The following is a 26704-nucleotide window of genomic DNA, read 5'->3' as shown; positions in this document are numbered from 1 at the left end:
TGAACATAGCGAAGGTTCACTTGAACCGGTTCGGTTCGTGAACATTCGCGAAGGGCTTCGATTTTCCGTTCGGGCGAACCGAACCTCACAAATGAGACATGTTTATTTGTCCAAAAAATAAATAAATAAATAAATTCTAAACAACTCAATCGACTCGAGGATATTGGACAATCGTCTCCCGGATAGAACGGATCTCGTTTCTCCGAGCGGTACGTATTCGGAGGACTCAACGAACGCAATTTTGCAAAACGATCGCACCAAATGACAATGATGAAGTGAATATGGGTAGAGTGCGTCGGGAAAAAATGAATGCCACGAAGTGATATTTTTTGTCGAACTAAACTGTTCGGTCTTATTCAAGTGGCGAAAAATGAAGAGTTGCGAGTTTTCGTGAACGATGGAAGGTTCACTTGAACCGGTTCGGTTCGTGAACGTCCTTGAAGCGAAGGGCTTCGATTTTCCGTTCGGCGACGAACCGAACCTCACAAATGAGACATGTTTATTTGTCCAAAAAAATAAATAAATAAATAAATTCTAAACAACGTGTCTGTTTGGAAAAATAAAAAACTGATGGAGAGTGGACCGTACGGACGGACGGACGGCAGGCGCAGCGAGGGTGGACCGACCTACTTGACGTAGGCCCTCTCTTCCACAAAAGTGTGATGCGCGCAAACCCATTATTAGGCCAACTATTCGACCACATCTCCTATCTCTTCTACCCATGTGACACTTTCACCCACATATTTCTCATTTAATTCTATGGGATTTTGGTGCCAAAATCCCAACAAGTTCACGGAGGTGAAAGTGCAGAAAAGCTGAAATAGATGAGGCATGAGGGATAAAGATTCCTACTTTCCGTTTCTTTATTGTAAATTCTTTGCTATAAATCGAAATTGCGATTCTGGGTCGGGGAGATTGCGCTTCTTTCTTTGAAAGGACGTTCGCTTTTCATTCTTGAAAAGTGGAGAATCTAGGAATGAACTTTTTTTCATGTCAACGACATGATAAGAAAGGTAGCTTGAATCGGACATTGCAGATTAACTAACCAACGACCCGACCGAGGATTCTTGATTTTTGGTCTGTCGTCTTCTTCGTCCATTCAATCCAACACCCAGGTACTTGCCCCGAGTTAACAGCTATCTTCTACTGCAATTCTGGATCTATTTCTCGGTCGCTGTAGAATTTTCTGTACCAGATGAAGAATTAGTCTTCTGTCGACAGTTCTTTGTGAGCTAAAAGTGATGATTATCTTGAATTCATTGCTGGGTTTCTTGATGGCGAAACCAGTCGAATGTGTGAAAATGCATGTGCTGTGTGATTGCTGGATGATGATACACAGTTGTACAAGAATTCATTGGATGATTATAAAGCAGACCAAGCTCTTGCACAAATTTCACGCCTTTTTGTCGAGTGATTGATATATTGATAATGGGTGGTTGGTCCTTCCCTCAGTGTAGATCAACGGATTAGAATGGTTCTGAGGTTAGCCTCCACTTATACGAGCTTACCTCAGACCCCGCGCGGTTCAAGCTCTCTTTCCCAACGCATCCCTTTGAGAAAATTTGGAAAGATGTGGAAGAGGGGTTGCACTAGGAGGCCGGATATATTACCTTCCCTAAATGGAGATGACGCTCGTCTACGTGTTTTTGTGCTCTCGGATTTGCACACAGACTACTCGGAGAACATGAAGTGGGTCGAATGCCTGTCAACTCTAAAACACAAGAGAGATGTGCTTCTTGTTGCCGGTGATGTGGCAGAAACATACAACAACTTTGTCCTAACGATGTCCCTCTTAAAGGAGAGATTCGAGCATGTCTTTTACGTGCCTGGAAATCATGATCTTTGGTGCCGTAGAGAGTCTGAAAATTATGTGAGTGACTTCTATTTATCTTAGTGTTTCGAAGTTTGCTGAGTAACAGTTGTAGTTTTACATCTCCTCTTTTGAATCCGTGGAGTACTGTGGCAAAGTGTGTGATTGCTGTTAGTGTTATACTCAATCCTTGTGTATAACCTGTTGATATATTGTCCTCGGATGATGTAGGAAATCTATGATAATCTTGTTGCCTTTCCCTTAGTCTAAAACTTGATTGCTGGCCTTTTAAAGAATGCTGGCCATCTCCGTACAACTCAAAATCCTTAAATGATTTATGACATTTACAGTGTTTCGCTTTTTCCTTTCAGTCTTTCATCTCTGGAATGTGGAGAATTGCAAATTACTTTTTTGTTTCTCAAAGGAGTCTTGTTTTGCCCTTGCATGGAGACATTGTTGATGTGGCTTCTTTCCTCCGTTGCCAAGCTGACTAAGAGAAATGGAGAGAAGGCTGCTGAAATTCTTAAAACTGAATTTGTTAGATTCATGCTACCCAAGCTTTATCAGCTCATATGAAATATACCTCATAGAAGCAAATTAAACATCATATGAACTGACTGTGAAAATATGATACACAGCTTGGTTCTTTGGAAAAGCTGGAGAAACTACTTGATGCATGTAAAAGACTTGGCGTAAAGACCGATCCAATGGTTATAGGCAGCTTGGGAATCATTCCTTTGTTCTCTTGGTATCACGAGGTGACTGAGTGATCTAAGAGATTGTTACTACACATATTATTTGATAATTTTCAGCCTTCTGCCTTCATTTAACCAAAGAGTTATGCTTCCTTTTAGAGCTTTGACAGAGAGGAAGACATAACCAGTTTCCGCATCCCCCCTTTGGAGATGGTGATTCACTTTCCTTTATGCTTGTAAGAATTATTAAGGGCTTCACTTATGACAGTAAGCTACAGTCTCTACTGATTGATTATAGAATAAATTTCAGACAGTGTAATTTATCTGTGATGTTTAATCTATTCTCGTATGATTTGCACCTGCAACCTCAATTTTGTCACCTAACATGTATATTGCTCTCAAACACATCATCCATCGCAGTCCAACTCCAAACATGTTGCCAGCAGACTAGTCAAGGTTTAAAAAATCTACTCAATTTTCACTATGATTTGCGTAGTGATAGCCAGCAATTAGTATATAACTATAGATAGAGTGCAGCACAAGCTCATCCTGATATGTTAAGTTCTGTGCTATGTTGAATTATGTATAGATGCAGTTGCAGATAATATTGGAGATACTTGCTCTTGTCTTTCACTTTCTCGAGTAATATGCCTGAATCTCCAATGTCGCAACAAATGATGTATTGTCTTTCTGCTCCCCTCAGTCTTATTATACTGTGTTAGTCAGCTTGAGCCAGAGAGAATTTCCTCAGATGGAAGATACTCCTGAGTTTGTTGGAGTAGGTGTCTACTTGAACTTCCTCATAGTTCTATCATGCGCTCGCCCTTCATGGGTTATTGAGTAGATTCTCTTCCATGACTGGTTTGTCCCTTTTCCACTCACTTCTTCTGTAGCTTTTCCATTGTACAAAAATGATTCATTCCAACCTACACTTCTTTTCTAATAGTGTCCTAACTGATTTGCTTGACCCTTTTCCTTTCTAAATTTGGGCAGCTTGCATTTGTTAGTCATATTGGCAGTAGCTGCTTAAATACCGAACAAAATCGAATTTCCTCGGTGCAGGCATGTAAAGACTATCATGCATGCAAGTGGCCAGAGGAGCTTTCAAACAAAGATACTTCCCTAGCTTCCTACTTTGATGCGATGAATGAAGATAATATGGATGTGATGGAAGTTATCAAGAAGACATGCGAGCAGATCATCACATTCTCTCACTTTGTTCCGAGGTAATTTATTTCCTTGTAAACCAAATTCCTATTTAGTTTTATCGTTATGATTATCTAGTTATTTGCCCTGTAGTAGTAATTTTGTCTTATTTCCATCCTTATTGGAAGCCTACTTAGTAGTTCTTGTCACTCTGCCTAGCTTAGTTTGCTTCGTTTATTTTAATACGACATCTTATAATTTTCTACTCTGGATATCGATTTGGTTGTCTTGTACCATACTTTGAGGTGTGAAGTTTTAAATATGCCCTAACTGTAGATTAGCCGAAGGCCACCTTTGTTTGTCAAAGTCTCCCTAGATGATGATTTTGAAGTCATGTAAACTTCATCTCTTCCAGGTCAGCTCTTACTGAAAATCATTTTCCTTTCTGCCTCGTCCGCAGAGGAGCAACTCACTGGTTTGGTGAAAAATTTTGGAAATGTGTCAAACGGTATAATGCCCATGCTTGAATATAATATTATGTCTAGAACCGTGAAAGTATTGTCCAGCTCCCTGATACTATTGCGTAAGCTCTTTACCAGTGTAATGACTGGAGGGAAGATGACAACTTTCTTGAATATGTATATGGCGAGCAATTTGCATTGCAGACTTCGAGAAGAAAGATCAGGGGACGAACTTGATGGCAGTGTTGTGCGACTATACAGTTTAAAAATGTCTTGGCAGTTCAATTTTTTGCTTTCTTTGGTAAATTGTAGCTAAGTCTCACCTATTATCATGAGTTGGATCACTCAAACCACTGCAAGGTCTGGCAAAAGATATCCACGTGACGCTTGATATCTAGTTTTTATATCCTTTGCTTGGTCTATCTGCTCTTCTCCTTAGTAAAACATGGAACGATGGCCAACTTATGCTCATTGCTATATTGCCAGACAAGAGTTATGCCCAGAAAAAAGGATGTTGTTCTATCCAAATCTCCCCAAGATTATCGGTTCTGATAGCCTCGAGGTTCGCCTAAGGTCCATACACGGGGCCGAAGGGAGTGGTTCAGCTTGCCATGTCTTTGGCCATACCCATTTCTGCTGGGACGCCACGCTCGACGGAATCAGGTACGTTTGATTTCTTCTGCCACGACCTAGTGGTGAAGCTTTTGCAATCACTTCGAGTTCAAATGATCATTTGTTGTATCAAAATGAAGTTTAATGTTACATTCATGATCGATGTGGCTTACTGAGTTTTATCGCATTATGTAGATATGTGCAAGCGCCTCTGGCATACCCAAGAGAACGGAAGAGAAGGATGAATGGCGGCGAGAATTGGCTACCCTTCTGCATCTACTCCGACAGCGAGTTTGCCGAGAGGCTCTCACCATGTTACTGGTCAGATTACTACTCTGTAAACCCTCGACAATCCCATAACACTGAACTTGCACCCTGGGTTGCCAGATTCTACAGCCAAAGAATAACCACATGATTACTTGTTGTCAATATTGTATTGAGTCGAGTTCATATGGAGAAGAGCCCTTCTTTTGGTGTCACCAGCATTTTCTCTGATACAATCAAGGTACAAATTTGGAAGTTGTGATCTTAGCTCCATTTGTATGTTTTTTTCTCTTTTGATTCTGATCATGCTCTCTTGCCACCTTTAAGCCTTGATTAGACAATGTAGGTGAAACGAGATCACCAAGTAGTATTGTGATTTTAGCTTTGCCATCTCTGATTATTGCTTGATCTTGCGAGGTGACATGATCATAAAATGAAGCATTCATGAAATCTGATTGAGGCACTCGGAAGGATTTGGAAATCAAAACCAGAGACCAAAGAGAGGGTTTCACCAAACTCATATCCTATATAACATTCCTCAGTGAACCTTTATTTCACATGACTACAGGAGTTCAATAGCAAAATGTTTCGACCCAAAAAAAAAATAGCAAAATGCACTGAAATTCAGAGTGGAGAGATGTTGACTTCATGACATTACACACAGACAAGTTCACAGAAGTAGAAGGTTATACAATGCATTTGAATACAAAACCCAACATCAACAGGCATAACTCAAAACTGAACTGAACCCACATGACTCGGCTAGTACGTAGTCCTCAGGAGCCAAGGGCTGGTGGTGAGTGTGAAGTGGTGCCTCGGTCGGTATCACCAGGTACTCATATATCAACCCCGCGAGAGCTCCTCCAATGAGCGGGCCGAGCCAGTAGATCCAGTGGTGCCTCCACCTCCACCCGACCAGGGCTGGTCCAAATGCAAGGGCTGGGTTCATGGCCGCCCCATCGAATGGCCCACCCACAAGGATGTTCGCCGCGAGGATCAGACCGATGGTGAGCAGGGCTATGATTCCCAAGCTGCCCCTCCTGGGGTCGATCGCCGTTGCATAGACAGTGTAGACCAGCCCGAATGTCATCAGTATTTCCATGAGCAGCCCATTCACTTCTCCCACCCCTGATCCAAGGATGAATCCAACTGGTCTCTGCAAAAGAATCAACAAAATTGATATTGTTGTCCCAAGAAGAAAGGAAAATGCCCAGTGACACAAAAATCAAAGTGGTTTTTCAGTGGAAATGGTTCGACCATTTACTAAATTCATTGTCCTCATGTATGCTATTGGAAGCTCAGGACTGACTGATAACACGAAGGATAACGTAATATGAACATGGCCTAATTCAAAACAAAACAAGCGAAAAGCTAACACAAAACCGATGTGGATCGACCCATTATTTGAGATGAATATCTTGTTCTTCACTCGCTAGAAATAGCAATACACATTTTGAGAGTCGAACAGAGGAAACTGATTTTGTTTTCGAGCACTTAAGAGTTGAAGTAGCAACAATAGCAACAGAGGTCATATTTTAAGGCTGCGCATGGTAACCATTATGTACTCGGGAACAGATTCTGCTCAGAAATGATTCTTTTTTATTCCGTGCATGGGCACAATTTCTAAGCATTTGAAGACGTTTGGGCTGCGAATGGTAACCATTCTGTTTCTCTATTTCTATTCCAGAAATAGGTTTGGAATAGAAATCTGTTTGGTAACGAAATTCCAATTTCTATTTCTGGAACAAATTTTTGTTTCAGAAATAGGTTTGGAACAGAAATCAGAAGTTAAAATTTTTTGCTTCTCTATTTCTTGAACAGAAATGAGAAACAAATTTTTTTTATTCTTCTCATTACTTTCCCACACTAGCCCTGGTCGCTCACCCGCCCATCATTGCCGCCGCCACTCGCCGACCGGGCCGCTACCGCCGCCGCCGCCTACCCTCCTCCCCCTACCGACGGCCGCCACCAACCACCGTCTCCGCCGCCACCCGCCTCCCACCACCAGCCTCCCTCCTCCCGCCACCGCCGCTCGCCTTTGGCCGCCGCCCACCTCCCACTGCCGACCGCTGTGGGCCGCCGGCCTCAGTAGGCCGGCCACCGTCTCCCGCCACCACTCGCCTCCCACCCAGCCTCTCTCCTCCCGCCACCACGCCCACCTCCCACTTTGCCCGGCCGCCATCCACGGCCACCATCTCCCACCACGCCGCCTCCTCCCGCAGCCGCCGCCGCCGTAGTCCATCGGCCACGATCTCTCGCTGCCGTGGTGGCCACTATCTCTGCCGCCAATCACCTCTTTTGCGCCACCACCTCCCACCGCCGGCCACCGCCCGCCATCCATCGGCCACCATCTCCCATCGTCGGCCACCGTCCTCCCACCGCCGGCCACCGTCTCCCGCCACCCGCCCTCCTCCCGCCTCCATCCACCGCCCGCCAACCACTCGAGAAAAAGAAATTTTGTGCTGTTATCAAACAAATTTCTGTTTCTAGAACAGAAATTTTGTGTTGTTATCAAACGAGTTTTTTTTGCTAAGAAACTCCTCTAGGAACAGAAATAGAAAAATCAATTTCTGGCCAGAAATTGATTTCTGAAATAGAATGGTTATCATTCGCAGCCTTGGTAACTGCCCAAAATTTCTATTCTTAGAATAGAAAAAGAACAGAAATGCGTTTGGTAACTACACAAAATTTCTTTTTATTAATAATATTTTGAATTTTTTTAATATTTCTTTCTTTTTTTTTCTTCTTTTTTTCTTTTTTTCCTTGGCCATGGCCGGTCGCCGATGTCGGCGCCGGCGATCGGCAATAGGCCAAGGCCGGCGAGGGCGTCGCGGCCCTTGCTGTCGCCACCCCCGGCGACGGTGAGGTCGAGCCTCATCTGGCCAAGGCGAGGCCGACCTTGCCGTCGCCACCCCCCGCGACGATGAGGTCGGCCTTGCCATGGCCGGGCAAGGCTCGACCTCGCCCAAATCTAGCGAGGCCGACCTCGCCGTCACCGGGGGTGGCGACGGCCAGGTCGGCCTCGTCAGATCTGGGCAAGGCCAACCTCCCTGTCAGCGAGGGCCACCCTCGCTGGTCGCCGATGGTCGGTGGCCGGCGGCGGGTAGGGAAGAAAATGAATAACAAATAAAAAAGAAAGAAGAAAATCAAGAAGAATCAGAAATGGAAAAATTGTTCAAGAAGCTACTTTTTTTTGCTTCTTGATTCTGTTTCAAAACTGATTTTGGGAACAATTTTTTGCAAATTCGTGCCCGGGCACAAGAATTTTAACAACGGATCAAACTGATTATAAGAACAAAAGAACAGAAATTTTTACTATACGGCAAGTTGCCGAACAGCCCCCTAAGCTTGTCACTACCTGGAACAGTGCATGAAACAGCGTTTTACTTTCACTAGTCAATCCAAGTTGACCAATTGAGCTAAAGCATTTCACTCATGATTAATGAAGAAATGAGCTGATGACAAATGACAAATCACTTGATATAGCTTCAAATTTCAACGTTAATATACAGGCACAATAGAAACTAGACCTCTCTGAAAAAAAGGAAGAGCAATTTGGACTTGAGATATGGAAGTGTTTACCATTCCGGCAGTTACGAGCCTCAACATGAGTGAGGCAAATATGGCCCAACAAGAGCTGAGCCACCCAATAGTATATGGCTTGGATAAACGAGATCCTCCCTCCGACGAGCGAGCCGAGAGTGACCGCAGGATTCACATGGCCTCCCAAGATGTTAATGCTTGACGCGACCGCTGCGAACAGCGCTAGCCCGTGTGCAAGTGCAATTGGCTATCAATGAAGATGCTGGTCTAGTTACACCGGTATCTATCGGGTACATTTTGTCTACAAAACGGAACATACGTATGGATGATTTTTAACATGGCTTGCACGTATCATCTAATCTTCACATTTTAATACAGTAAAAAGAAAAATAAGAGCTTGAACAATTATAAATAGATGGCTTGGACTTTCATGCATTGTGGTCCGTGTAATTGCATGCGAAACTTGATTGAATCAGTTGTTTACGAGTGCTACTCGGGTAGCGGGTATAGTGAAAACTCGATGTTCTTGGTCGATCATCAAAATCGATACGTCGAATCCTCTCGGTATCACGAAGTTTGATACTCAAGACTGCCTTGTTTATGTAAAACCCATTTCACGCAGCCATCTTTTACGGTCTAGGAGTAAATGAAAGAGCATCATTAAATATCAAAACCATGCACTCACAAGACAAGTCTCAAACTCGTTCAATATCTACATGTTAAGCGCCATCCTCCTCCAATCATATTAAGAATTCGATGGTGATCGAAGAGAAAGAGACATGGGGAAAATCAACATACCGAGAGCGAGAGCCGAGCCCTCGCCGGCGAAGATGAAGATGAAGGTGGAGAGGAGCTTGGCCAAGGTGGCCCTCATGGAGTCCGGATGGGTCGCCTCGTTGGCCCTCCCTCCCGAACACGTACGCACGAGCCGGAGCTGGCATTTTGAGCTTGCCTTGCCGCTTCAGAAAGAGAAACTATCCAAGCGTTGAGGGGTTTGTGAAGAATCGAAACAATGGAGAAGGTGAGCAAGATGGAAGATGGAAGATGAAGACGGAAGGTTGGTGATGAGAGAGAGGGCTTCTGCATGGGCGAGAAGTGGAGGGAGTGTCTGCATAAAATGGACGAGGAGAGGCTTAGAGCCATGTGGGACACTTGTTGATGTTCTTTGCAATGGAGTTGCCACGTTGAGAGCTTGGGGTGCTGAAACCTCCCCCGTCTCTATCCCTTTCTTCTGCTTACTTCATTCATAAGGAGTTCCAAGCCTCACCTCCTTGTAAGATAATGAGCGACTTGAAACAGATTACTTTAAGAGACTCGTGGAAACATCCTGTAAATCACACGACCAGCTCGAATGCAAGTTTTGGTCCACGCAAGTAACGTCGATCTGGATCAGCTCGCATGCAGTTTGCGAGATTTGAATGGGCTATCAAAAGTTTCGGGGCGACCTGATTAATTACGTCAATTCTGGGGATGACAATCGAGAGTTTAAATGTGGTTTCACCGTTAAATTATTGTATCGATTGAACTTGACAATGAAAGAGTACTTCATAGTGAGTATCATGCTTAAAAATATACCATCGTACATACAAAAGGAAAATGACACAAATAGTCCCTAAACTTTGGTCAAATGCTTCATGTGTCCCTATATTTTTAATTTGTTCAATATGACCCTTGAAGTTTCCCCCAATGTGTAATGTTGTCTCTGAAACTTTTAATCAGTTCAGTGTGTTTCCTGGTCATTTGGTACGTGTTCAATTTTCAATTTCGTACCTGAATTATATGTAAATGTTCAATATTTTCCTTGAACTTGAATTAATAGAAGGACCATGGACTAAATCGAACATGTACCAAAAGTCCAAGTACAATATTGAACAAATGAAAAATTCAAGGACCGCATTTCATATTGGGGTAAAGTTCAGGAATAACACTGAAAAAATTTAAATTTTAGGGACCACATCACACATTATGCCAAACTTGATGGATCATTTGAATTATTATATCTCTATGTAAAAACAGGATCGCGATGAGTCTCGTCCATATATTTTGAAGAGCCCTATTCGATACGCATTAACCATTTCATTAACAAGTATGCTCGAGGCGTTTGGGAAACAACAAAAATGAGAGAATTTGGAAATTTTCGAAAATTATGCTACTTTTTTGGAGAGTTTATATGTTCTTACCAAACATATCTAACTAACTGAGATTGTTTAATGGGCGGGCCGACACCAGTTCGGGTCGGGCTTTCAAAAAATGATTAGGATTGTTGAATCCCTTGATCAAGAAGACCGGACTGCCACTAACGAGCTCGCACGCCCATTCGATGCCTGCGAATCCCGTCTCCCTCTCTCTCTCTGCACGGAGAGGCAAAGCTCAAACTGCACTCCTCCAGTTGATCAAGCGACGGCAAGCGATGAGATGAAAGCAGTAATCTTTATCCCTCTCTTTCGATTTGGAAACGTCTTAGGGAATCTAGTTTCTGCCGTGCGTTCTTGTTGTTTGCTGATCTTGTGGTCTTCCAGATCAGTTTTGGGCCTTCCTGGTTTTGAATCTGTTTGGAGAGACGAGAAAATGGATGGCCTGGTTGTTGTTTATGCACGTGACTGTATGGATATACGCTCCCCTCATTGAAGCGGCCATGGTTGGCGGGTTTTAGGTTTCTGCTGCAGTCGCTTCGAGAATGTCTCGTGCACTGAATTGGTTAAGATACAAAACTGAAAACACCGAACGCGGCCCGTATCTTGCTGTTGTATTTCGTTGTGGCTTTATGGGATTTTGCTTTATCAGTTCTTGCTCTAGTCATGTGAACTGATTTTTGAGTTTCCAATTCTATGCACACCCGCAATTTGCCGGCTCGTCTTTACATTAATAGCTTCTTGGGGGGAGTTTCCTGATTTTCTCGTTTTCGAATCATAAGTTTTATCACCACACCAAGCCTTACGGCTTCTGTTGTGACGGAAATGTTGCATGATTCTACCACTCTTGCACCCCCACCAAAGGTGTATGTAGTTTACTTTGTTTTGGGGAAATCCATATTCCATATCTGTCTGCTAGCTGCCGCTGCTGCTGCCGCTGCAGCATCACATTTCCGCAATAGTTTCTCTCTTCTGCTGGTCCTTTAGGGAGGCATAAGTAGATTACTTTGATATAGACCATAAAATGTTTGAGCTCTCACCTTGATCTCATCTCTTGTAATGATCTTCTTGATTTTAGGGTTTCCTCCATGCCCATGGTTCTGATTCACTCTAAATCAGTGATATTTGAAAAAGTGTAGCGATGGAAGGCTGGACTGGCAAGGACTATAAGCAAAGTTCAGTGGATGTTACAAACACTGAGGAAACTAGTGGTGTGTCATTTCACTTCAAAACGATCACCTTCATGTGATGATTATCTATTTTAACACACTTTTTCCATACTTCCGTCTTTTAATATTTATCTACATCGGTTGCTATTCTCTTTAACTTATATATCTAGGTCTGTGGCTTGTCTAACTTCTTAACAAATCAGATGCGGTGAAAGAAAGGTCTAGAGATCAGAGACTGGCTTTCCCTGGAGACCCGAAATGTGTGATATGCGGCCGCTATGGTGAATACATATGTGATGAGACAGAAGATGATATTTGCAGCTTGGAATGCAAACGGACTCTACTTAGCAGGATCAGTAACTCTTCCAGAGGTGGTCATCCACCTTCAAAGAAATTACCGACAATTGACGAGTGCTATTATGTTAAAGATGGCAATGATAAAACAGGATCTCAGTCTTTACCTAGTGACCAATCTGAAGTGCTTAGGATGAGACTTGGCATCCATGTGAAGGGAAATTCAGTTCCTGCACCCATTTTGTCTTTCCCCTCTTGCCACCTTCCGCAGAAGCTTCTAGAAAATATCGAATCTTCTGGGTATGAAATGCCCACGCCTGTTCAGATGCAAGCAATTCCTGCGGCTTTGACCGGCAAAAGCCTGCTTGTTTCGGCTGATACAGGGTCAGGGAAAACAGCAGCCTTTTTGGTTCCTGTAATTACATACTGTGCAAATAATGGCCTGCAGAACTCTACCAATGGGAGAAAGCCCCGTGCTATTGTATTGGAACCAACTAGGGAGCTCTGTATACAAGTTGAGGAGCAAGCAAAGATGCTTGGCAAGGGTTTGCCTTTCAAAACTGCACTTGTGGTTGGAGGTGACCCTATGGCTGGACAACTTTATCGCATTCAGGAAGGAGTTGAATTGATAGTGGGGACTCCAGGAAGACTTATTGATCTATTGACCAAGCATGACATTGAACTAGACGACGTCATGGTTTTTGTTTTGGATGAGGTGGATTGCATGCTTCAGCGGGGCTTCCGTGATCAGGTGATGCAGATCTTTAGGGCATTATCACAACCCCAACTGTTGATGTATTCAGCAACTATCTCTCCGGAAGTTGAGAAGATGGCAGGAACCATGGTCAAAGATGTAACTGTTGTCTCCGTCGGCAAGCTCAATACTTCAAATAAAGCAGTGAAGCATATAGCTATCTGGGTGGAGACAAAGCAAAAGAAGCAGAAACTTTTCGATGTGCTGATGAGCAAGCAGCATTTTAAGCCACCAGCAGTGGTGTATGTGGGTTCTAGACTTGGTGCAGATATGCTAGCCAATGCAATAGCTGTTAAGACTGGAATGAAAGCCTTATCAATGCATGGGGAGAAGTCTATGAAGGAGAGGAGAGAAATCATGCAGTTATTTTTTATGGGAGAATGCCCTGTCATTGTTGCAACTGGAATTTTAGGTCGGGGAGTTGACTTGTTGGGTGTGAGACAGGTGATCGTTTTTGACATGCCAAATTCAATTAAGGAATATGTCCACCAGGTTGGGAGGGCATCTAAGTTAGGTGAGGAGGGTACAGCAGTTGTGTTTGTGAATGAGGAGAATAAGAATGTGCTCCCTGATTTGGTCGAACTTCTAAGAGCTTCCGGTGCCCCTATTCCTCGGGAGCTCCTTAATTCGCAATACATAAGGAGTTTTGCTTCTGCTGGCAAGGGGCAGAAAAAGAGGAAGCATCGCTACTAAGGTTTTGATCATTATTTTCTCACGCTGCTTTATTCCAAACTAGTTCTGCGGTCCTTTCTTTTAGTGGATTTGTTTTCTCTGCTATGGTAATAAATCATTTACAAGTCGAGGAAATCTGATAAACGAGGTAATAAGATACCGATTTATTTACCTTTTACATCCTCTGCTATCCGGGTTCCACTAAAGCAGTGCTTTATTTTTATGGTAGAACTTCCCAGTCGTCTGCTTGAGTGCCGTTTTTGTGCTGAGTTAGAGGGCCTTGTATGTTGGTCTACATTGGTAATTCGTGGGCGACATAAACAGAGAGCGAAGTGTATTCGTTGGAGAATTTATATGATGAAGACTCTCAAGGTTATGTATGCCACGGCTTTTTAACTTCCCACCACTAGGATGATGTAATTCTATCATCATGGAAAACCTTCTTTCAATTTCTAAGTCAAGTTTGAGGATGAAAGGTACCTGAGGCTGTTCTACTTCTATATACTGGTACTGTTACTTGCCAGAGATGAAGAGCTAGATTTGAGATTCTGGTGGAAATACCCCTTTACATTGATTTTAGTTTCTAAGACACACGATAGTAGTATCAGCTGTTCATAATTCAATCGAGAGACAGCGATCGCCTGTGTTTAGGATGAGTTGAACCTATGGGAAAGGTTATGTGCAATGAGTTTCCAAATTAGCAGACATGTTGGTGATGACAGAAACCAGTTTGTTATCATCCAGCCATCTTCAATTCCTGGTTGCGTTAGAATGTATGGTCTTTGTGCAGCTGAAGTGCCTCAAACAATAGTACTTACATTGGAACTGAATGTCTTTAGGTGAATGCTTTCCAGGAACAAAAAGTTCTTATAGCAACCTCTCGTCATGCAGACATGATGTCGCTTGTCACAAAAGATGGGCGAAATATAGTGGTATGTTTCTCTTTGTTTATTTTTCTGCTTGATCATTAGGAGAGGTTATCATCTGTAAACCATGTTTCCCATACAGGGGGATGTTAAGCGGTTTTGACCAAGCTACGAACATCAATTTCAATGAATCTCATGATCATGTGTGTCCTCTACCATGGTTTGTCTCCGTGTGCGTTGTAACAATTTGCAAGTTCCTTGTCTTCTCTCTGTGCAATGGCTTTCGAGGATCTTCTTAGTTTCTGTGAATGGTTGCTGTGATTTTCTTGGATTGCTTCAGTTGCCTGGGAAATGTTAAACATCTAAAGCTGGTACGATAGTTGCTACTGTGAGTGTTGCGTACTTCTTTGAGTTTCCTACCCGTGTATCCTTTTCCCTCTCTGGGCAGGATCAGTTTCTGAGTCATATGTTCTGATCTGCAGGAGCTGTGCAGCAACTGGTGCTGGGTGTCTACATAATCTGGGGAGACTAAATTGTGATGCCATATTTAGGGTGCCTCTTTACTTTAGAGAAAAACGATTGCCTCGACAATAGGTGCATGTTGAATCAGGATCATTGCAGCGTCATTAACGGGGAACTAACTGCTAGCCTTGATCTGTCTGCACCGCTAGGGACTAATTCCTTGGAAATAAGATATCCAGTGTCCACCGATAAACGGCGAGATCGTCTTTCTGGGGATAGCTGCAGATTATGCTAAATGTCATGTGAAGATGACAAATACTAATGCTTTACAGAGAATTCCTCCGTCCCAACGTCAATGGATGCGGATGACTAGAGCTTGAGCTCGACAATGTTCAAGTTTTGTGTTGGATGGAAGGAGGAGCTCGAAGTTGATCAGTCTTTCAAAACTATTAACAAAAGTAGCAGTGACTCTTTTTTTTTGGACGAAAGAAAATTGTATTAATTGTTCATAAGAATACACGAGAAGTACATAAACCTTTCATAGCAAGGCAAATCGAAGCATAATAATACCCATAATACTACAAAGTAAATCCAAATCTAGAAAACAAGGAAGGTCAATAGAGCACTAAGTACACACTCTTTCCATATAGGGATAATGACACAAACAGTCCTTGAACTTTGACTCAATGTTCAATTTGGTCCCTGAATTTTTAATATGTGTTCAATTTAGTCCCTGAACTATATAAAAATGTTTAATATAATCCCTGCACTTGAATTAATGGAAAGATTGCATTGAACATTTTTAAATAGTTCAGGGATTAAATTGAACACATATTAAAAGTTCAGGGACCACATTGAACAAATCAAAAGTTCAGGGACCAAATTGAACATTAGGTTAAAGTTTAGGGACTACATTGAACAAATTAAAAGTTTAGGGATCAAATTGCACATTGGGTCAAAGTTCAGGGACTGTTTGTGTCATTTTCCCTTCCATATAATGGACATGTCAAGTAAAATAATCAGTGACCGAATATTGGATTTCGTATCATTGTCAGCCTACACTAGAAATGGCAGTGTAGCCTAGGTTTGGCTTCCTTTTACACTATTGCTGTACGGGGACAATCAAAATAGGTTGAACAAACATAGATATAACGTTTGGAAGTACAAATTATTATAGTTCAGTAAGAGGCCAGAGCTCTTATGATAACCATTGAAACTAGAGATAGAGGACTTGTGCGACTTCCAAACTATTATAGTTCAGTAAGAGGCCAGAGCTCCTATGATAACCATTGAAACTAGAGATAGAGAACTTGTGCACGTACAGAGTATAGGGGTATTGAATCTCCAAAAATATTATCAAACTCCCAAATCTAAATCATGAGAGGATAGTTCCTAGATCTCAGATTTAGAACTAGATCGGGAGAAAAGAGCTCTTAAATCTATATCAAAAGAGATTAACAAAAAATAAGAGAAGAACAAAAAAATTCAAACAAAATCAACAAGAGCGAGAGGGGAGGGTAAGACAGCTCAAACATACTTCTCCCATGGCTGAAATTTGAAGAAGACCATGAGGAAAATTCTGCTTCAAATTCCTAATTTTTGAGATCAAATTCAAGGGCAAAAACAAATAAAAACTCGATGTCGTCAAAATAATATCTTATCTAGCGGAGGAATAAGTAATAATAATGGCGCGAATGGTAACCATTCTGCTCCTGAAATTAAATTCTTGCCAGAAATTGATTTCTGGAATTCTTGCCAGAATTAATTTTTGGAGGAGAAATCTGTTTGGTAAAACAGAACTAAGGCTGCGCATGACAACTTGCCAAACAGTGTTTGATTCTGTTCTTTTGTTCCCAGAATCAGTTTAGGAACAGAAATGCGTTTGTTTAATTTTTTGATTCTGGGCACAATTTTGTCAAAAATTGTTCCCAGAATCAGCTTTCAATAATAAAAAAAAAAGTAACTTCTTGATTCTAGGAACAATTTTGAGAATCAATTTTTTTTCTTCTTCCTTTTCTTGGTTTTTAATGTAGCTTTTAATGTCCGGTCCGAGGACCGCCCTCGCCGGATCTGACAAGAATAAAATATTTTAATAAAAAATATTATTAATAAAAAATATTTTACCGGCCATGGCCAAAAAAAAGAAAAAATATATATTTTTAATAAAAATATTTTAATAAAAAATATTATTAATAAAAAAAATATTTTACCGGCCATGGCCCAAAAAAAGAAAAAAATATATTTTTAATAAAAATATCTTAATAAAAAAATTTACCAACCATAGCCGGCGACCAGGTCATGGCCAAAAAAATAAAAAAAATATATTTTTAATAATAATATTTTAATAAAAAAAAATATTTTACCGGCCATGGCCGGCGACCAGGCCATGGCCCAAAAAAATAAAAATATTTTAATAAAAAATATTATTAATAAAAAAAATATTTTACCGGCCATGGCCGGCAACCAGGCCAGGGCCAAAAAAAATAAAAATATATATTTTTAATAAAAAATATTTTACCTGTCATGGCCGGCGACCAGGCCATGGCCAAAAAAAAGAAAAAGTACTTTTAATAAAAATATTATTAATAAAAAAATATTTTACCGGTCATGGTCGGCGAGCAGGCCATGGCCAAGAAGGAGGAAAAGAAAAAAAAGAAAAAAAATATTAAAATATTTAAAAATATTATTAATAAAAAGAAATTTTGTGGCGTTACCAAACGCATTTCTGTTCTTTTTCTATTCCAGGGATGGAATTTTGGGCCGTTAACAAACGCCTCAAAATGCTCAGAATCAATTCCGGGCACAGAATCAAAAAGAATCATTTCTGAGCAGAATCTGTTCCCGGGCACAGAATCGTTATCATGCGCAGCCTAATTCTGCTTCAGAAATTGATTTTTGGAAAAGAAATCTGTTTGATAAAATAAGAGGAAATTTCTACTTCTGGATGAGAAATACATTTGATAACGGCGCGTCAGTTCTATTTCCGCAACAAAGATAGTTCGAACTCAATTGAAAAATATTATTTATCTTAACCTATAATGCATGATATTGAGGTAAAATCTAGTACATTTTTTTAAATCCTCAAATAAAAAGAACATAAATTCCAAAATAACATGTCATTACAAGAAGACCTGGTACCAAATCCTCAATTACACATAATACGAATCCTACAATACAACATTACATTATAAAAGGCAAAAAAAGCAAATAATCAACAAAAAAACGATTCTTTAAAGCCGCAAAGGATCTCTCAATGATATTCCTTAATGAAGAATGCCTGTGGTTGAACAATTCCTTTGCTGTTGTTGGTCCCCCACTTCGTCGAAGAATGCATGTAGGTAGACTTAGAGAAGGCACCAAAAGCATAGCTCCTGAAGCAGTTCAGCACACTAATATTCTTTAATTAGAACACATTCATACACATCTGATCAAGACATGTACCAACTTACCCTCATAAAAATATTGTAAAGGAACTTCTTATGAAACAATATCCAACACTGCACCCACCAACCTCTCACACGTGAACTTTAAAAGTTCGTACAATGACATCACCAACAAAAAAGGGTCACATATCCCTTATTTCTCTTATCATTAAGGGCGCGCATGGAATCCATTCCGGAGTAGAAATTCTACTCCAGAATGCATTCCGGAACAGAAATGCGTTTGTTAAAAAATTTCCGGAATGCATTATGGAGCAATTTTTGCATTCTGGAATAAAAATGCGTTTGTTAAAAATACTTGATTCCAGAATGCATTCTTGATTCCAGAATGCATTTTTTATTCAAGAATAAGTTTTGGGCAAGAAAAAGAGAAGCTACTTTTTGTAGCTTCTTTCTTCTAGAATGCATTCTCCCTATTTTCTCTCTTTTTCTCACTAATTTTTTTTTCAAAAAATGCATAAAAATTGAAAAATTCCAGAAAAATTCATAAAAATTTCCAGAAAATAAAAAAAAGTCAGATTTAGGGAAAATAGGAAATTTGGTGAATTTTTTTTCAAAAAATATAAAAAAATAAAAAATTTCAAAACTTCACAGAATGGCTTAGAATACCTTTGGGCACCCACTTTGAGTGAAATTTAATTTTTTTGAGGTGTCCAAAAAAATAAAAAAATCAAAAATTTCAAAACTTCACAAAATGGCTTAGAATACCTTTGGGCACCCACTTTAAGTGAAATTTTTTTTTTTAGGTGCCCAAAAAAATAAAAAAAGATTTCTGTTCCAGAAATCAATTTATAGAGTAGAATTAGTCATGTTTTATCAAACAGATTTCTCCTCCAAAAATCAATTTCTGGCAAGAATTTGATTTCTGGAGCAGAATGGTTACCATTCGCGCCCTAAGTGACTGATCCACTTCAGTAGACATTTCAAAGATAATCCTAATAAAGATATCATATGATTAAGTAACATGTCCTAATGCTCATTATTATGCATTCAAATTGCGTTCACATTAGAAATGATGACAAGCATCCTGCCAATTAGCCACCGAAGCTATATACCTTGCCAACTACAGTTTCAGATACAACAGTTTATTCAAGTAGTCTTCTACAATCCATTTAATAGTGCCAATTAAACAGGGCTGGACCTTTCTCGTTCCTACAAATTATATTTTCACTAATTGCCACTACACAGGAAAGTCAAAACCACATGGCACACATGCCTTTCATAATTTCTCATCTAAAACAATTTATCAACACAGTTTATGCATATGCTAAAGCTTCAAAATACCAGATTATGTTGGAACTCAACGATAAAATTATTCTTGCATGATTCTCTATATGCCTTCGGATCACATATTATGCATTGTTACTATTCTCCAAGATCGTTATAACTTCGGTCGAAGCAGCAAACATTGTAGTTGGCAAAAATGACATCAACAGCTAAAAACACAATTCAGGATAGGTTGAATACGAACTCCAATACCACCAACTTGGATTGGCTATTGCACCCTACATAGTTGAGTATCATCCTAGTCCATATTCTTTGCATGTTCAAGGCCCTTTTCTGAAATTTCTGGTGCCTACTCAGAGTTGCCTAATCCCTTTGACATAGAATATGTCCAGGAAATTGCAACCCCACACAGGAGAATAGTATGAGTCGAGGATAGCCTTCGAAAGAGATAAATTGAATGAAATGTCATGGTTTCCCCTCACTATCTCAGGCCAATATCTTTCACTTGTAGGCCGTCCTCCCAATCCATAAAATTTAACCTTCCCGGGGTAAACCCATCATCTAGTGCCTGTGCTAAAACCAAAGCCAGTGCTTGAGATGCCGCCCAGAAATGATAATCCAGATAAAAACGAGACAAAAGCGCCAACTACTTGCGGCAATTCGCCGCGAACCGCAGAGCTAGACATGAATGACGAAACAAACCGATTTAGCCACACAACCCACACATCATAGCCCTTTCGAAACCGAAATCCCACGGCTCGATTTCAACCTCAACCTCAATCCGCAACATGCTAATCAAGTTCTCGCCATACCACTCCGCGGCGTCTCGTTCCCTCGTTCTGACTCGATCGAGCGAGATTCGCGCGGGCCGCGTGCCCTAAACGGGCAGCCACGTCGCACACCGCGGATTGCACCGAAGGAAAAAGCTAACGAGAGGAGGTGAAACAGTTGGAGGAATCGAAGACTCACCAGCTACGCATGAAAAAACGGAACCAGCGGAGATAGGGAGAGCCAAATCGATTGCCGCCGTGTGAGGTGGCGGTTCCGGTGAAGTCGCGAGGAGGGATGGAGGGCACGAAACTGAAGAGGCGGGTTCTGGTGCAGTCGCGAGGAGGGAAGGGGAGGACACGAAACTGAAGAGTTGAACGAGATGGAAGAGAAAGAACGAAATTAGGGCTAGAATGAATTCCCAAAGAGAGAACGAGATGGAAGAGAAAGAAAAATGGCCAGAATGAGTTCTGGAAAGAGAGAAGCTACAAAAAGTAGGGTGTACAAAAGAACCGGGACCCGCCCGGACCGTCCGGAACCGCCCGGAACTGGACCGGAACCGGTGGTTCCCAAGGGAACCGGTCCGATTCCCGGTTCCAATTTTTTGGAACCAGTATTGTTTGGGCCGGTTCCCGGTGTGGAACCGCCCACCCGCCCACCCGGACCGGACCGGTAATATAATAATAATATTTTTTATTTAATTTAATTTTTAATTAAAAAAATCTGACCAAAAAAAAAATTAAAAAAGAAGAAGAAAATTTGTTATCATGTCTGAAGCTCTTGTGTAGTTGGGATACCTTTGTCATTTTTCCCAATAATTAATGGGTACCCACTTGATTTATGGATGATGTGATTAATATAATCGATCATAGTGTAGGAATTGTATGAAAAATTATGTTCTTTTTCTTTTGTTCTGTTGATCCGATGTTGGTTCACAGATTTTTTTTTTATTTGTCTAGAAAAACTTGTTGAGACCGGTTCCATGGACCCGCCCAAGAACCGGACCGAACCGGCGGTCCGGTTCTCGGGCGGGTCCATGGAACCGACGGGCGGTTCTCGGTTCCAATTTTTGGAACCGGTCCTGTAGCGGGCGGTCCACGGTTCCGGGGTGGGAACCGCCCACCCGGACCATGCACACCCCTAACAAAAAGTAGCTTCTCTTTTTTGGTGGAAAACTCATTCTGGAAGCAAAATTTGATTCTGAAATAAAAAAAAAGAATGTGTTTTTACCAAGCGCATTTTTTATCCAGAATGCAAAAATTGCTCCATAATGCATTTTGGAAATTTTTTAACAAACACATTTCTGTTCCGGAATGCATTCTAGAACAGAAATTTTGCTCCAGAATGGATTTTATGCGCGCCCTAAGTATCCGTGCTGAACGAGAGACTCGACAACATCCTTACCAAATCCGGACGAAGACGATAATCTAGCATAACCGCAGCTTTATTACATCAATGTCCAAATCCACGCTCGCACATTTTTTTGGTTTTTAATAAGGAAAACCGGAAAAGACAAACCGGCGACGGGACAACAACGCCGAAGGCGGCTCGCGCTATACCTCGTCCGCCGGTCCACATTGACTCGCCAGCTCGTTAAAACCCTCGCTCTCGTTTTCAAAAACCCTCCCTTTCTCTCTCTCTCTCTCTCTCTCTCTCTCGGTGACATCGGTGTTGTCGCGCGCGCAGAAGAGGTGGCCGTGTACGCGATGAGCAGAAGCTGAGACCGAGATGAGGATGTTGCGGATCGTAGCAAGAGGACGGCGACCGACCCTTCTTCTCAATTGCTCCGCTGCTGCTAAAGCTGGTACCTTTTCTTGTGTCCCCCCACCCCTTTCTCTCCCTTCCCCATTTGGTATATCATCTTTCGTCTTCCGCCGTTTTCAGTTTTTTTTTATTATTTTCTCCATATCTGCGTCTCTCGACTTGAATGGCCGGCGCTTTGAAGGAATCACCGCCGGGTCTGTTGTGGGTCGCGGAACCCGAAGATGTTCTAATTTGGATGGAGGGCTCGTCTGCTTTTGGTCGCTTGAATGTGCAAAATGCAGTTGGTTCCTTGGTTTTGTTCTCGAATAGGTGCGTCTAGGCTCAAAGAAAAACCGGAGAGGGTCGAAAGTCGCGATATGAGATGAGATGAGAAAAGGCTTGCTGGAAAAGGATTGTGTTTTGCTGGGATGGATGTGTTTGAAGTCACTGCTAGTAGTGCTTGAAGTTCTGTATGATTAGACCGGCAAATTACTTAAAGGGTTGAAGCGGATTGAAGAGCTTTTCTTGATGTTGGTGCCTTTTTGTGGAGAACCCAGAACGTCTATTTTCCTTTAGGGGGGCGGGTGACATATGTAGAGGTGATGTATCAGGAGATTGACGGTGCATTTTCTTTTTCGTTCAATGAATTGCTTTTGCGCAAGGACATATTATGAACACTTAGGGTATTGCGGATGTCGTGTAAAGGGTACGTGTACATCCCCATTGCAGTTGATGTTAACAGACTGACATTGTGACTGGGCAGTTACCGGGGATGATATCTGGCTTGGGCAATTTTTAAGTAGCTATATCAGCCTTATTGGGAGAAAAAAACGTGGATTATTCTGGTAGAAGGAGGGGGTTCTTTTAATGTTGTTGTCAACTAGATGAAATCACATCAAGAGATCGACTCTGGGGGGTTATTATGTGGTTAGTCAGTATCCAAAATAGAAAAAAAAAATTCAATTGCCTATCCCTTGCACACACCGACTTAATGTTGCGTTCAGGCTAGGTCTAGATATGAGCGTTAATGAGAAATCAGCATCCAGTTATGACTCGTGAATCTACTTTCATCTCTTGACATCTTTAAGAATTGAAAACTTCTAATATTCAGTTTTTAAATTTCCATTCTGCATGGAAACTGGTTGCCCGTTCCTTTTCCGATCATAATTCGTCTAATTCTAGTTCGATATCTGACAGTATTGACCAACAGAACCGATGCTCATGGATCAAAAGTTCAGTGGTGCGCTATATCGAATGCCGCATCTGTTTCTTCTGAGCTACCAATTTCTCGTAAAAGTCGCAAGCGGATTCCAAAAGATGAACGTCAAGCTATGGTGGAACGTTATGTTAATGAGTATGTATAATAATGCTCTATCCTTTTTACACCATTTTAAGAGCAGGTGGTATATCTGTACCACTTTCTATTATGCTATGCTCTTCATATATGGTAATTGTGTGAATACCTATCAAATTTCCTCTCTGGAGCTGTTGCTTCTTATACAAAGTTAACTGAGATATTTTTCTCTTTAGAAGACCGTGCTTACTAATTCTAGGTGGCTGTTTGTTACGTGAGGCTCTCGAAAGTGAAGTAGACTGCTTTTTCACTTTGAAGTTTTTCTTTGCTCCATCCCTTGAGAACTTCTTTTCATTGCCTCGGTGTTAGCACTAGTTACATGCTTTTGCAGATTTTCATGGATTCAAGAGGAGATTGGCCATTTTAGGATTCACATACAGATCATTTGTAGTGATATGCCGATATGCTGAAATGAGTTTTTAGTTTCGAGACCATTTCCTAGAAAATCATAAGAGTAGAAATGGTTGTTGCTTTTCTGTCGGTAAACGGTAGGAGGTCAGGTAATAGATTGATAGTTGTCCATTGGATTTGAAAAGGAGCTGTCCTTTCTACGTATGGCATTGCTCCTCTTCCCTGGTCTAGTAGAAAAGTTGTCTTGTCAAAATCACGTTTCTTTAATGTTGCTTCTGACTATCATTCTCTTAACGTCAAAGAATAGTCAATGCTTTCACGTAAATTCATTCCCATTTTAGATCAGTCAAGAGCTGGGGAGCAATACGATGCAGGTATCCTTCCCTGGAATGTTATTGTTTTGACTAGCGGTGACCATTTATATTGAAAATAGCAAGAGAGAGTGGCTCGCATTGGTTTTGTTATCATGGTTTTGCAAATTGTTATTCTCCGTTTGAGCAAGTAAGAAATTTTACAGGAATCGCCTTTGCAGGTACAGAGTAAAGAATGCGGGGAAGTTTCCAACTGCTTCTGATGCTATGAATCATGTTGGTGGTTCTTATTATGTCATTAGAAAGATTATTCAGGAGCTAGAGCACAAATCCAAGTTACCTCAATCGACTAGCGGAACTGAAATATCATCAGGACCCAAGCTAAATCTTGTGAAGAAATCCGGGACTAAAGTTGACACCTATAGCAGCAAAGTGTCTGTGAATGCTGTGACTGAAGTTGAAGATGATAGGTTGATGATTGTTGTTGCTGAGAGTCAGGGTTCAAGAGAAGAAATTACAGATGTTTCTCATTTGAGTCGTGACAAATTACAGGATATTAAGAGGAAGGAAGTATGGGATGATGATAGCGATAGTGTAGCTGAGAAGAGTAGTGTCGAGATGGAAGTACAGAATGTCTCTTTGGATGTTCATCCACATGAAGATAATGCTAGGGATTCCCTCAGAGAAAATTTGACAGATTCTGGTGCTTCAGAGCTGCGAAAGGAGCCTTCACACGATGTTGAGACAGAAGAATCTGTTAAGTAAGTCTCACTGTCTATTATCATATCATCAATAGGGCAGTTCAGGCTCATCCCTGTGTTCTTGCATTGCATCCTCTTTTAATTAGGCTCAACCAGTCTTTACATGCAATATATTGAATGCCCTACAATACCTCAAATAAAATTCTGGAAATATTGACTCTCATATTAGAATTGGCAAATGATAAAAGGTAAAAATATTAGAGTTATAAATGACAAAGCCTCCTGATAGAAAATGATGAATCCTTATTATGATTTCTTCTGCATTAGAGTTTGTTCTGCATGCACCAAACCTGCTATCTGAACATTATTGACTGTCTTTTCTATTGAGAAGTATATTTTTGTAGAAGACCCGAGGACATCTGTGCTTTTCTCAGATTCAATCTGTGTGTATGCGTGCGTGCATGTGCATTCGTATGTGTGAGTGCTCTCTAGTGCATACTCAAGCAGGCATGAATGCATGCGCTAATATGGTCATGTATGTATGCGTGTTTGGATGAGCACACCCATGCAGAGGAAGGCATGAAAGCATCTGCACACACTTGCATTTACATGATAAGCATCAAATATTGAGTTATCCAATTGTGACTGCCTCTGTAGGTAGGAGTTTAGACTTAAAACATATTTCTTTGCACGTCATGAATTATTACCGTCTTATTATTGGCTGCATGCTAACTAGAAACTGTCATTCAGGAGGAACGATGACGTGGACGTATCCAGAGAATCATCTCTGTGGGCAAATCTTAAATCTTTTGCAGTAAGTATCTGGAAGAAACTGTAAATTCTCGAGGTAATCGTTTGGACTTTACAGGAACCTGTTTTTGCCAAATGAGGTTAATAGATGGATGTCCTCCTTTAGTCTTCCCGGTATTTCTTGTATGTTTATGGAGAGAGAGAGAGAGAGAGAGAGAGAGAGAGTATGTAAATACATTTCAGCGGCATCCTCTGTGGAGCCACGGGGTCTGGCGCTGACCTTCCTAAAACTAATGAGTGACGAGTCGCTCACAAGTTAAATATGAACTGCTCATCATCATTTCAAGAGCACACAGTCAGAAGACTCGGAGCCCCAAAGATGGTCGACCGGCCTTACAAAGCCCGGCAGCCAAGTCTCTTACGATGCCAAGAAACAGGGGCACGACGAGAGTGAAATTCTTAAGAGTTGAGTGTGGAAGCATCGCTTTGTGCGAGGACTCGGGGAGAATTTCTCTTTCTTATCTAATACAGAGGTTCTGGTGGGGGTAAGATGCCGCTTTGAGCTGCGAGGTTTGTCTCGTGAGCAAAGGGTCTCTTGGAAGATGTTGTAATGTTCCTGAAGGTTGTGCTGAGCACTTAGAATTGTCAATATGCAAAGAACAAACACAACAATTTATGTAGCTCTATGCCCAGGCAGGATAACGGTCGTCCCTGGTTTCCTCAGCTTTGTACCATCTTTCTGGACTCTTTAACTAGCTTTATAGCCCGCCCGATGCGGAGACTGAATGATAATAATTTAAACTAGGACATATGTAGAATTTACCTATGGAACTTCATGTTCTCAAAGTCCGCTTATGCTACGTTTAATGGAAAGTTTTAAGATGAAACATTAGGTTTGATATTTTAAGAAAATAAAGGCAGGGTAGAATAATTTTCGCGTAACTTTGTTTTTCTAACATTCCGTATTTTCAAATTTGACAACTTCATCTTTCAAATTTTGTCTAACATCGGATACGTTGTACTCTTATTTCTCCAAGATCTTAATTTGTTTCTAAGTTCCGATTACCCGTTTGTCACTTTAATTTGAAAATTGACGGACCCGATCGAATGAAAGGATTTGAAGCAAGGAAAAATAAATTTCGAAGGCCAAAAAAAAACTATATTGTCTGAAAAATTTAT

The 26704-nt window shown here is 41.2% G+C and overlaps 3 protein-coding genes and 1 pseudogene across 12 annotated transcripts; 3 read left to right on the top strand and 1 right to left on the bottom strand.

Moving 5' to 3' along the window:
* The first annotated feature begins 792 nt into the window (after positions 1 to 792).
* LOC115690261 (uncharacterized) lies at positions 793 to 5378 on the top strand. The gene is given in 8 exon segments (XM_030616555.2): positions 793 to 1115; positions 1453 to 1870; positions 2449 to 2568; positions 2665 to 2718; positions 3568 to 3731; positions 4599 to 4775; positions 4920 to 5070; positions 5072 to 5378. Coding segments are annotated over 7 exon segments (1125 nt in total). The 5' UTR covers positions 793 to 1115; positions 1453 to 1471; the 3' UTR covers positions 5132 to 5378.
* Positions 5379 to 5706: 328 nt separating this feature from the next.
* Positions 5707 to 11759, bottom strand: LOC115690227 (probable aquaporin TIP3-2; annotated as a pseudogene).
* LOC115690232 (DEAD-box ATP-dependent RNA helicase 41) lies at positions 10937 to 15414 on the top strand. 9 transcript variants are annotated; one of them, XR_008817211.1, is made up of 6 exons: positions 10937 to 10955; positions 11742 to 11874; positions 12036 to 13574; positions 14407 to 14484; positions 14561 to 14789; positions 14901 to 15414. XR_008817211.1 is itself a non-coding variant. In XM_030616508.2 (3 exons), the coding sequence occupies exons 1-2, from the start codon at positions 11805 to 11807 to the stop codon at positions 13571 to 13573; spliced, it is 1608 nt and encodes a 535-aa protein (XP_030472368.1). In that variant the 5' UTR covers positions 11551 to 11804; the 3' UTR covers position 13574; positions 14901 to 15414. The 9 variants fall into 9 exon arrangements, 1 of the variants encoding a protein (XP_030472368.1); XR_008817213.1 differs by lacking the exon at positions 10937 to 10955 and having other exon boundaries at positions 11551 to 11874; positions 14561 to 14621; positions 14759 to 14789; XR_008817215.1 differs by lacking the exon at positions 10937 to 10955 and having other exon boundaries at positions 11535 to 11874; positions 14392 to 14484; positions 14759 to 14789.
* A 6565-nt stretch (positions 15415 to 21979) lies between these two features.
* On the top strand, positions 21980 to 26356 carry LOC115690258 (uncharacterized). Of its 2 annotated transcripts, none has more exons than XM_030616550.2 (4): positions 21980 to 22119; positions 23256 to 23412; positions 24296 to 24835; positions 25526 to 26356. In XM_030616550.2, exons 1-4 carry the CDS (start codon positions 22044 to 22046, stop codon positions 25611 to 25613), a joined length of 861 nt encoding a protein of 286 aa, XP_030472410.1. In that variant the 5' UTR covers positions 21980 to 22043; the 3' UTR covers positions 25614 to 26356. The 2 variants fall into 2 exon arrangements, with proteins under 2 accessions (XP_030472410.1, XP_056170984.1); XM_056315009.1 differs by having other exon boundaries at positions 24281 to 24835.
* The last annotated feature ends 348 nt before the right edge of the window (positions 26357 to 26704 follow it).

This window comes from Syzygium oleosum, unplaced genomic scaffold (genome assembly GCF_021117445.2).
Source record: "Syzygium oleosum isolate NSW1041296 unplaced genomic scaffold, Sole_v2.1 Sole_v2.09, whole genome shotgun sequence".
NCBI classification, from domain to species: domain Eukaryota; kingdom Viridiplantae; phylum Streptophyta; class Magnoliopsida; order Myrtales; family Myrtaceae; genus Syzygium; species Syzygium oleosum.
The sequence above is the reverse complement of the archived record's forward strand: the minus strand, read 5'-3'. Positions and strand labels throughout refer to the sequence as shown.

Coding starts and splice junctions, on each gene's coding strand:
- LOC115690232 (XM_030616508.2), top strand. CDS start 11,805: ATGGAAGGCTGGACTGGCAAGGACTATAAGCAAAGTTCAGTGGATGTT. Junction 11,875..12,035: donor AAACACTGAGGAAACTAGTG/GTGTGTCATTTC, acceptor TTAACAAATCAG/ATGCGGTGAAAGAAAGGTCT.
- LOC115690258 (XM_056315009.1), top strand. CDS start 22,044: ATGAGGATGTTGCGGATCGTAGCAAGAGGACGGCGACCGACCCTTCTT. Junction 23,413..24,280: donor GTGGAACGTTATGTTAATGA/GTATGTATAATA, acceptor GAAATTTTACAG/GAATCGCCTTTGCAGGTACA. Junction 24,836..25,525: donor GAGACAGAAGAATCTGTTAA/GTAAGTCTCACT, acceptor ACTGTCATTCAG/GAGGAACGATGACGTGGACG.